Source organism: Teleopsis dalmanni, chromosome 1, assembly GCF_002237135.1.
Source record: "Teleopsis dalmanni isolate 2A chromosome 1, ASM223713v2, whole genome shotgun sequence".
Taxonomy (NCBI): domain Eukaryota; kingdom Metazoa; phylum Arthropoda; class Insecta; order Diptera; family Diopsidae; genus Teleopsis; species Teleopsis dalmanni.
The window spans coordinates 59,388,853-59,401,339 of NC_051846.1; the positions used below are offsets into that span (position 1 = coordinate 59,388,853).

A 12,487-nucleotide genomic window follows, 5' to 3' on the forward strand; every position below is an offset into this window, starting at 1 on the left:
CTACATAAAACCACTGCTTGGTTTTGACTACGTTTTTCCCCAACAAAAATCAAGATTTAATCAACACAATATATAATAACATATATACTTAATATTAATTGTTTTTAAAATAACGAAATTACGATCATCAAAAGATTTAACCTGTAAACTAATTCAGAATGTCACCAAATTTTAATATCTATCATTTCAAAGATTCGGTTCTCCACAAATTATAGCAATTTGTCAACAGTGTTGCCATATATGTGTCAGAATATAAACTTATTGAGTGATATATATATATATATATATATATATATATACATAATTTTTTGATTATTTATTTATTTTTATATTATAAAAAAGTTTTACATTTGTACAATTTTTATATCTTTTAGGTGGATGATCAAATGAAGCTGTTACAGCATTCCTGGTCTGATATGCTAGTACTCGATCATCTGCATCAAAGAATACATAATGCGTTACCAGATGAAACACTACTTAACAACGGTCAAGTATTTAATCTTCTTGGTCTGGGACTGCTTGGAGTGCCTCAGCTGGCTGATTATTTTAACGAACTACAAAATAAATTACAAGACCTGAAATTTGATATGGGCGATTATGTATGCATGAAATTCTTAATACTGTTGAATCCAGGTAAAAAAACAAAATTTTTTTTAATTGAATAAATCATATAAATAATATTTAATAAACAATTGATTGATTTTTCAGATGTAAGAGGAATTATTAATAAAAAGACGGTTTTGGAAGGACATGAAAATGTACAGGCAGCATTATTGGATTACACTTTGACATGCTATCCATCAGTAACGGTATGTATGTGAACAGTGTTAAGTAGAAGTATCAAAGGATGCATTAAGTAAAATATTAAAATTGTACCACCAAGTAAACTATATATTAAAAAAGTATTAAAAAGCTAGTCGAAAATGAAATAAAACTCCCTTTTCTTATTTATTGCAGGATAAATTTAGGAGGCTGCTAAATATTCTTCCTGACATACACGCAATGGCAGCAAGAGGCGAAGAACATTTATACTCAAAACATTGTGCCGGAAGTGCACCTACACAAACTTTACTAATGGAAATGTTGCATGCAAAGCGAAAGGTGTAAAATGTGCAGTTATCAAATAAGCAAAAAAAGTTAGAATATAAAATTACTTTAGTTTCATATATTATTTTGTTTAAATTAACAAATATCAAATAACAAAACAAAACAAACAAGATTAACCAAAAACAAAAATAAGGAATTTTAAAGAAAATTTAAACACAAAAGTTCATTATACCATTTTAATGTGAATTAAATTTACAACTTTTTCTGCAATATTTTTGACTATATAGTGTACAAAATTTAAATAAGGAAATTTACTTAAAAGTGCTTAAAAATTAAAAATTTAGCGTTTCGCATGGTTTTAAACCAAGAAGCTTGATATAAGAATGTATATATATAATATAAAATAAAAAAAAACAAAATACATGCAATTAAAAAAACAAAAAACAACGCAAAATTTATAAAAAAAAAAACATATACATATATATATAGTAATATATATATATATAATAGAACATAAAATGTACTAAAGATATATAAATAATATATTTGTTGATTGATGTTATAATGTAATAATATTAATGTTCTTCATTATCAATGAATTAAGTAAGTACAATCTATATATATATATATACATATATATATATATTTACTACACTGTAACATATATATTTATAAATATATTTTATTTTTAATACTTTCTTTTACTATATTTAATTAATAATTTTAAATTAATTTTAATTACAATAAATAGTGTTCATTTTATTTTTTAAATAATTAATTTTTGTATGTGTATTTGGATTTTTAACGTTTTTATTAATAATAAGTATAGTTATTAATATAAGATAAAATATATGTGTAATTTAAATCAATCAATTTACAAGAAAAAGTGTTGATTATATATAATTATTTACAAACAGAAAAGAAATATATATAAAATTATATAAATATATATATTTAAAAATTACTAAAGAGTTCTTGGCTAGATGTGTAAGCATCCATATTATGGAGTAAAAAAAAATATTTAATTTTAAATTGTAAGCAAATCGTACCTTATAAATATATTATACACTGTACACACCCTACATTCAGTACTTTATGTAAGCGCATTGGTGGGTGTATATACGTAGTAAGGAAAAGGAAAATTACGTTCTGTAATTATATTGTAAAGTGTAAATTAATTTCTATAATTGTATATATACACATACATATTGACAATTCATTTTTGTATTGCTTAATATGTATGTATATGTAACGTTAGGATAAACTATAAAATAGGCATTGTTGAACACCGTGTAACGAATGATGTGAATAAAAACTGTTGAAAAGTGATTTTAAATTTAAGCAAAACAAACACTTTTAAAGTTTTAAGTTTTAATTGTTATTATTATTATTATGTACTATTAAAAAAAATGTTATCACTTCATCTCAGAGATGTTTCAAAAACACATTTTGTAATAAACTTCTATTACACTCCTGACTCATTAAACAAAAACAAGCTTGTTTTCTTTTATATTCAATGGATCAATTAAAAAAATAATTTTAATAATTTAAGAAATTGCTACCCTTTTTATATAATAAGAAAAAATTTAACTTTGGTTTTGCAGAATTTTAAATTCATTTCACATTTATAGTTTTTTACACAAATTAATTATTCACTAGTTACTTTTTATAACTATGTTTTTAAAATTTTCTCTCTGAGGTAAAAATCAGTCCATATATATCCTTAAAAAATTTAAACTATTTTTGCTAGTTATTTTATGTATACATAAAATATATAGTCAACCTTTTCACTTTTTGTTTATGTTTGTGAATTAGGATAATTAGGATTATTAATCTTAATTTAGAATGCTTATAGATCATTTACCATTTTTTTTAATAGCTAAATATATTATTTAGTTTTAGTTATTATGTTTTAAAGCAAATTCTTATTCCAAATGTATGTATCCATACCAATTTTGATTGTAGACTCTTTTACTTAGACTCTTTTTTATTGGTTTTGCACGCGCATCAAGAAGTAGTAGGCTTGTAGCATCGGTTAATCATATTATAAAGTGTACATAAAGTTTAAATAAATAAGGGGCATAAGTAATATCATGAGTAGCGGGTATAGCGGGTATGTTATTCAAAAAGGAACTAAAGAACTAGTAAGTGTGCAATCAATAACATATTTCGGAAGCGTTACAATACATAAAAGCGGAACAGAGGTATTTATTGCTAGAATAAAGAAAACTAGAAGAGGTTTTGTGCAACCTATAAAGATATGGAACTGCAGCCATATATTCACACCATAAAATTTCGCATATTCAATACAAACATAATGGCAGATCAATTTTATGGGAATGAAATATAGAAAAGTACAACTAAAATCCAGTCAAGAATTAAGATTTTCATAAACCTGGTGACCCCAGAGAATATACTATTTCGATCTATTAGGTCAGACGAGCCATACTAGAGTAAAACAAGGAATTTATAAACGCAAACGATAAGGGCGAACTCTCAAAAGACCCACAATGTTATAAATGTCCTTGGGCGATAACAGTCGAATACGCATCAAAAGATGAAAATTATTCATACCGGCATCATTGTATATTTATGAATCATTCATTCATATACTAGGTGGATTAATAAGTTTCGACTTTATCAGATGTTTGGTTAGCTTTTTGCAAATAATTGAAATATTGCACCTTGGTGATTTTTTATAAAATGAAATAAATTAAATATCGTTCAGTAATAAAATTCATCCATTTGAAAGGAATGAACAATAATGCAACCAAATTGGAAATGGATTCTGTTTACAGCTACCTTGACACCATCACTAACAACAATAAAATATTGGAAAGCTGAATTTAAACGTTGTCGTACGAGTATTTTTAATGAAGAGCGTACGAATCACCCAAAAGAGATCACAAATGAAAAAATATTTAAAAACATCTACGATATTGTGTTGGATGTTTCAAAAATTAAATTGCGTGAGATAGCAGAGGTGACAAACATATCATATGAATGTGTATCGAATATTTTATATGAATATTTGGCTTTCTGGGTGTTGCGTTTGCTCACAATTAACTAAAAACGATAATGACTTTCGTCATCCAAAACTGACTGTGAGTGTCGAATAGTGACAATTGATAAAACAGAGATGGGTACAGCCCGTGGGTAGAGTTCTCAAATGAACACGAACTCAACAATCGGCAAAGTTTTAGCTTTCGTATTTTAGGATTCAAGTGGAAAAATTTTCATAAACTATTTGGAAAAGGAAAGAGAATAACATCAGACTACTATTGCATATTATTGGATAGATTAAATGAGAAAATAACAATAAAAACCACCACATTTTTGGAAGATTTGTCGTAAAATTTTGCTTTTACAGGATACCACACCAGCGCACTCGTCAATGAAAAATTTAATTACGGTACGAATTGCTTCTACATCCACCGTGTTCTTTAAATTTGGTTCACAGTAACTATTACCTGTTTCCATATTTGAAAAAATGGCTCAAGGGAAAGAGATTGAAGTGGAATCAAATAATAAAGTGAAATGAGAAAGGTATATTTTGGAGGACTTGATAAATCGTTTTATTTAAAAGATATCCAAATGTTGAAAGATCGTTGGACTTGGTCTGATTCCTTTAATTTATAAGAAATATTTAAACAAATTTAATATCTTTATATATATAATTCTTCTGTACGTATGTTGACAGTGACCTCCTTTTAAACAGCTGAACCGATTTTGATTAAATTTTTCGTGTGTGTTCAAGTGGATTCGAGAATGGTTAGATTCACAATTTGGTGCACTGGATAATGTTTTTTAATTATTAAACAGTTTTTTGGTGTCCGTATACATTTATATTAGATATTTAAAATTTATTCATGCTTACCACCATAACTTAAGAATGCCACCACATAACTTAAGATTAAAAATTGGCTCACCTATAATTATGCTGCGAAAAATGCACCTAATCTATTCACCTAAGCTATGCAACGGCACGAGATTAGTCATAAAAAAAATTATGGGCAATGTACTTGAAGCTACAATTTTGAATGACAAATTTGAAGGTGAAGCTTTTCTCCTGCCACGAATCCCAATGATCCCTTCAGACGCACCCATTCCATTCAGACGTCTGCAATTTCCAATTCGCTTGGCATTTGTCATGACTATTAATTAGTCACAAGGTCAAACAATGTCGATTTGTGGGATAGATGTAGAAAATCAGATCTTTTCACATGGCCAATTATATGTGACGTGTTCTCGCGTTGGAAAACCGTCAAATTTATTCATTTATACTCCTCAAGAATTGACTAAAAACTGTGACTGTTCATCAACTCGTATTAAGATGAAATTAAACAAACATTATTGATTATTACGAATTGTTTTTAGAAAAATTGATGTTATTTCAAAGTAAAGAATAAGAAAATTATTACATTATATGTGTGTTTCATATCTTACTTTGTTTAATATCCTAATCGCTTAGTATACCATTCCGGACAACATGTGTTGGCTCCGCTAGTATTCTATATATTCACAGGAATAAATGTAACATGTTAATACCAAATACGTCTATGGATTACTATTAACTATTATTTTATTAATAATATAGTTCAGTATATAAATAACATTTCTCAGTTATTTTATTTTATTTATTATAACATTTAAAATTAACTTATAGGTATATATATTTATTTGGTAAATTCTAATTCCAATACTAGACTACTAAATAAAAAATGAGAAGGCACTTACCCTTATATTTAGTACAGCAGCTAGCTTTGAATATAAGTATCACATCCGACATAAATTAGTAATTTGTTGCTATGAGATATTCAACCACCTGATAGTATAGTCCCAACACTTATAAACTAACTTGATATTATCACTAATAGGTATATCTGATCATCTCAGTTAGTACATAGGACATATACTGCATTCTTCAATACACATTCTGAAATTAAAGACGCAAAACATTTTCTGCAAAATCAATGTTTAAGAAGTTCAATAAGAAGTACCTGTTCTTTATGTTCTTGCCATATAATCCTTTCAGACAATTATCATAACAATTTATTTAGATCGGAATGATTGTTTTTAGTTATGGTTCAAATATATATTAGTGTTATCATCAATTATATCGCTACTCATTCTCATTTAAAATTAAATCCAATGATTTTGTATTTAAAACCTTTTACATGATTTCCTTAAGATGAGCAGAAAGGGATGATCTATGCATTTTGAATAAAAAGTTTTAAATTATTTGTCTCGAAATTGTGTAAGCCTACTTTTTTCCTTTTTCGGAAACAACAAACCTCACATCATTTTAGTGACTGAAACTGAGTTTCACTCAGAAGTTTTTTCTCATTCACAGAGAATTATTAGTTATTATCTTGGCAATAGATATACACTGCTATTTATATCAAAAACAAATTTTATTGTAATATACTAAATTATTGCATTATTACAAGTGAGAACTTTGTTGAATTACTATATATACCGTGTATCATAATTGGGAGATCTCAAAGTAAGATCAGGTATGGAGTTTTCTTTGAACTACTCTAATATTGTGAGCATACTTCAGGACTTGGCACTTTGACCTCACACCAAGCAAAGTTAGTTTGTTGATAAATTTCTAATGTATATACTTACAAAAAAAATTTTTTGTCTTACGAGAAGCTTACCATAACAATCACTTTTGATTGTACTTATGTTTTAAAACACGTGAGAAACACACTACAATATAGATTTGTTTACTTTATTGGTTTTAATACATTTATAATATTAACATTAAAAACTAAATAAAAATAAATAACAAAAACATTTTTATTCACGTACTAAAAATTTGACTTTATAAGGTTTTGGTGATAATGTGATTCCCGGCTGAAGTATTAACGAAGGCTTGTCAGTTTCTGCACACTCAATTTTATAATTTTGAATGATTTTTACGAGAAATGAGAAAATGCAGGCTCTTGCTAATGCATCCCCCAAACATCGTCTGCGTCCTTGTCCGAAGGGCATGAAATACTCGTCTTTTATTGTTTTACCTTCTGAATCAATAAAACGTTCTGGACGGAAAATGTCAGGATCACCCCAATGTGTTTTATCCATATGTACAGAGCGTAGACCAATCAATATCGTTGTATTTTTAGGAATATTGTATCCTCCTAAAGTTGTATCCCATAATGCTCTGCGAGGTCCAGTTATGGGTGTGATATGAAAGTATCTTTGAACTTCCATAATGAAAGCATCCAAATAGGGGTAGAAAGTTCGTGCACTTAGATGAGGAAACTCGTCAGTATTAAACTTGAGATTAGCAGCAATTTCCTGAGATATCGTTTGTTGTATATCTGGGCGTGTCGCGAGCATCATTAGGGCTAAATCTAAAGTATTACTAGTGGTTTGTGAGCCGGCTATAAAAAAGTCTAGAATTGTCATGGTAAGTTGGGTTTCATTAAAAGTGCTATTTTCTGCACCAAGATGGTTATTCATTTCTCGTATATATGCAAAAATTAAATCAGAATCAGCATTTTCGGGTGTCAATCGTTTTTTATGTTCTTCAATAGTTTCCATAAAAAAATGATGTAGCTCTTCATTCATTTGGCGCACTAAATTATAACCAGATTTGTCTGGTGCTATATGACGTAACCAAGGAAACTGAGTCAGCATTCCACCGCAAAGATCAAAGACTTTTGAGCGACGATTAAGCAAATCGAGCAGTTTAACCAAACGCTTATCATTACGTTCGATACGCTGTCCAGCAGTCAGGCACCACAAAACATTAATTACACTTTGTGCCAGAAATGTACCAGGCCAAATAGGTTCTGATTTTGTATTTTCAATATATGTTAATAAGCTATTGCATTCCTTTTCGATATGTTGTTCCATTTGTGTCCGACCATAACCTACATGACGCATTTGTTTCATAGCAAAATTTCTATGCTCATACCAGAGTTTTCCATCAGTGCAGGTTATACCTTTTCGCGTACCCATAGTACGTAAACGTAGAAAAAAGGTATCCGGTCGTCCTTCAAAAACTTCTTGCAAATGTACCTCGTGTACAAGTGTATAAGAGAGAACAACAACAACAAGTTCATCACGTAGCTTTAAGCCTAAGATATCTGTATTATATTTCTTTGACCAGTTCTCGAAAGCCATATGTTGTCCACCTAAGGCGATTGCGTCTTTTCGTAATTCAAAAGAATTTCCAACCCACGGACGAAATTGAGGACCTAAAAAATATAGATTAGTATAGTAATTTTATTTGTCATATTTAATATATACTCGTATATATTTATATTTTAAGAAATTTTGGTTTAAAACAACAAAATGGAATAGAATTCAAGTTTAAAGCGATTAATTATTATTTAATTGAATTTGCTGTAAAATCAATAATATATATGGTATATAGAATAAGGTATACCACATAAACTAGAGAGAAAGATATTATTATTTTTTATTTTGTACGATTAGAAAATAGGGTACTTGTATAGTTTTAATAACAAAAATTTGTATTGTGTTTCAGTAGGCAATTGAATGAAATTATTTAATAAATTGTGTAAATCTGATAAGTCCATAAAAACTTGTATTAAGCAACTCCTTATCAATATCAATTATCGTACTATCAAAAACTGGAAATTTTGATTAAAAATTCTACTTGTAATGCTACGTAAAATATGAAATAGGGTTTAATAACATAAGCCATTTGTAGACAATGGTTTATAAGTAAATAAGAATTATGTGGAAAAGGGTTTAAATAATTACGTTTACTCTATATTAACAACAAGATCATATCAACAACCTGAAGTTTATTTTTAAATTCCATTTTATTTTTATTATGTTATTAGACTGTGCAAAAAGTATTCGGCATTTTAATGTTCGCCTCAAATCACAGCAATTTATGTTTGTTATTGTTATTATAGTCCAGACAGGAGTGTTAGTTGTCTGTACAGATGCTTGTGTCACGTTTTGTAAATACGGGTTTTCCAGGATGACTTATGACTTCTTATACTGTTTATATAGGTAATTTGTCGCAGTTAACAAATAATAATTTGCTCGAATGTGAAAGAAGCCATTCACTGTGGTCAGCAAATCACAAATCATACGAGCAGTCATGATACATTGTGACCGAAAAGTTTTCGGAAATTCTCATTTAAAATTCGCGCGCTGTATATTTTTCGATATTTTAAGTTTATGTAGTTTGGCAGCACTTTCCTTAATTACTATGCCAAAAATGAGCGCGATCTGTCAGACAGTTCGTTTACGGCAGCTGTTGAAACCAGTTCACCTCAGTAGTGCGTTGCGAAAAAAACAATGGAAAAAAATATTGAACAAAGAGTTTGCATCCAATTTTGTGTTTCGAACGAAATTTCGTGTGCAGAATCGTTGCGAATGCTACAAAAGGCTTATGGGGAATCAGTTTTATCGAAAACTCAAGTTTATGAGTTGTACAAAGCCTTTCAGGACGGTCGTACGACCGTCGAAGACATGCCGCGTTCTGGACGACCTTCGACCTCTACCACCGACGAAAACATTGAAAAGGCAAAGGAAATCGTGTTCCAAAATCCTCATGTGAGTGTTAGAGAGATAGCACGAGAGCTAGGCATCGGTCGTGAGACCACGGCCTCAATTGTGGAAGGATAATTCATGGATTTTTCATGACGATAATGCTCCCTCGCACCGAGCCAACATTATCAACGATTTTAAGGCCAAACATTCAATAAATACCATCGAACAGCCACCGTATTCACCTGATCTTGCACCGTGTGACTTTTTCCTGTTTCCGAAACTCAAATTACCACTCAGAGGAACGCGTTTTGAATCCATAGAAGACGTAAAACAGAATTCGCAGAGGGAACTCAAAGCCATACCGGAAAGCGCCTATAAAAAATGTTTAAACGTTGGCATTTGTGTATCGCTTCTAATGGAGCATATTTTGAAGGAGATAAAATAAATATTGATGAAGATTAAGAATTTTGCGTTTTATTTTAAATTTCCGGAAACTTTTCGGTCACAATGTACAACTCACAAACTAGTGATAAACCATAATATTATTTTATCATTTGTAGCAATAAACATAATTCTACATTAATGAATAATGCCTCTAACCGAACAATATCAGAAAGTTGTTGAAAGAAATGGGAAATATTTTGATAATTAAAATCATTTTTTAAATGTACAATTTAAATATACACTATAAAGAATATTATGACTGAATATGTGAACGATCTCTAATTTACTTATCAAAAAGCAAGACAGCTGGACAATTGTATTATTTTACTAAAAACCAAAAAGGTTAGTTTTTAGTCCAATAAATATTCTAAAAATACTCATAAAATTGGTATTCAAATGAATTAGAAAATAAAGGTTCAACAACAAATTTTTTAAAAAAAATTTTAATCACTTTTGGATAAACATCATTTATCTCAAAATTTGTGATAATTTTATTTTTTAAATGTTAATATCTCATTATCTTGTCAATATATATGTAGCTTGTCAAATTTTAATGTAACATCAGCGTAACATATAATTTTCAACCCAATAGTACAAAAATTGAATATATCTGAAAATATTGTGTAACTTTATCACAGTCTTGGAAGGCAAAATCGGTGCATAAACCATTACTGCTGTTATAGTACATATTTAGACTGGATTAAACGGATTACACTTCTTCAAAATAATGAATCAAGTAGGGACAAGTACATCCACCATGAACAGATATGTATGATATCTTTTAAAAAAGAACTTATATAAATAGTCAGCAAGCTGAACGAAATAGATGTCTTGATTCTTACTTTCACTTTGCTCAATGAGCACTAAAACTAAAAAAACTATAACTAATTCCATTCTTAATATATATTAACAAAGAATTGCATATATAATTTTCTATAAAAACGTCTACTATTTCTGTTATACTTTGTTCGTGAACATACTGGATCACCCTAAAATATTCTTATGTTTTCAGAAAATATACAAAAATACAAGTTCACTAGTTAACATTTTTTGTCCCCGAGGACACTCTATGTACCTTTATAAATGGTACTAGTCCGCTCTTGCCAAGATTATCTTCAGTTTTTTGTATCATAATCCAAGTTGTTGGTGAAATGCCCACTTCTTTATTAATTACCGGTTACGTAACGGCTTATTACAATCGTTACGGTTTAAGGCATTTCTTGTGGGAGGATATCCAAAATTCTTGCTACATACTTTGAATGTACTGCCAATAATTCAGATTGCTACGGTTTACACAAGTTACATTCACCTTAACTTCAAGAACTAAAGTATATAGCCTTCTACTATTATTATTACTAATGCCTGAACGCGCTATTAAGCTAAACTTCAGGAATTTTAAATTTTTTTTTGGAGTATAGTTACAAAGAATATATGAAAACTTCTAAAATTCAATTACATTATTCTAGAAGCTATAAAAAACTGAACAACAAGCAAATATTTATTTGACACGGTTAAGAACCGATTTATATGTATTCCATTTTCAAATAATGACCATTTTGAATGTGGATAATAAGAATTTACCAGTTTTTTATTATTTAGTGCTTTCGGCAACTTTTAAGTGTGACAAAAAAACAGCATGCTGGTTGCTTAAAGTTGCTATGAAGTGGCAAAACAATTAAGCAACTACAGAAAAAAATGTTACCAAAGCCACAAGCAAACTACTGTGAACCCTAATTGGAAATTTCAACAAATATTCCAGTCATCTGTCAAAGTTGTGAACAAAAATCCATACAAAATTAAAAAGTTTTTGAAATATTTTAAAAAGATTCAAAATTGTGGAAAATAAATATTTTAAAAAATTTTATTTAATAAATAATTTAATAAAGAGGTTTTTTCGAACAGTAGTGAAATACAACAACAAAAATTTATTTTTTATATTATTTTAATTAATTGAATTTTTGGCTGACCATACAGCTGTTTCAAATATTGCCAAATACCCAACATCAGTGGTCTTGGAAATAATTCTTGTATTTAATTATTCGTAAATAATTATTTTTGAGACTCCAAGTACCAGGAATCGAACTCGGGTCCTGCCAAATGTGAAGCTCAGAATCAGCGCTACTTAACCAACTGATCCAAAGCCGTACTTGACTTTTTTATTCGCATATTTTTCTGGAGTTTTGTTACTATTACTATGAAAGTTTTTATTAACAATTTTACTTGCTGTGTTTATATTAGAACGAAATCATAAACCAACTATAGAATAATTGAATTAATTATTTAATTATAATTTTATATTCAATTGTTAAATTTCAATACTATTCTGTTCGTAGAGGCATTATTTGTTGTATGATTTGTTATATCTTATGTATAGAACCTAATATAGGAACGTAATGCTGAGAAAGTCATGCTAATGTTACTCCACTAGTCGCACGGACGAGACCAATATTTTGTGAATATAAGTTGAAATTTAACGTCGAGTTTTCCAGACGAAGCGACTATTATTTTT

General features: G+C 29.0%; 2 protein-coding genes across 2 annotated transcripts in view; one reads left to right on the forward strand and one right to left on the reverse strand.

Annotated features, from left to right (window-relative positions):
• LOC119682101 (nuclear hormone receptor FTZ-F1-like) overlaps positions 1–1,195 on the forward strand; it is a 2,300-nt gene extending 1,105 nt beyond the window's left edge. The window contains exons 2-4 of the mRNA XM_038095458.1: positions 375–633; positions 709–809; positions 958–1,195. Of these exons, the coding sequence (XP_037951386.1) occupies positions 375–633; positions 709–809; positions 958–1,107 (510 nt within the window). The 3' untranslated portion in view covers positions 1,108–1,195. The remainder of the gene's footprint in view (positions 1–374; positions 634–708; positions 810–957) is intronic.
• Positions 1,196–6,852: 5,657 nt separating this feature from the next.
• The window catches only part of LOC119682110 (probable cytochrome P450 305a1), a 12,395-nt gene continuing 6,760 nt past the window's right edge, over positions 6,853–12,487 (reverse strand). The window contains exon 2 of the mRNA XM_038095466.1: positions 6,853–8,258. Within this exon, the coding sequence (XP_037951394.1) occupies positions 6,853–8,258 (1,406 nt within the window). The remainder of the gene's footprint in view (positions 8,259–12,487) is intronic.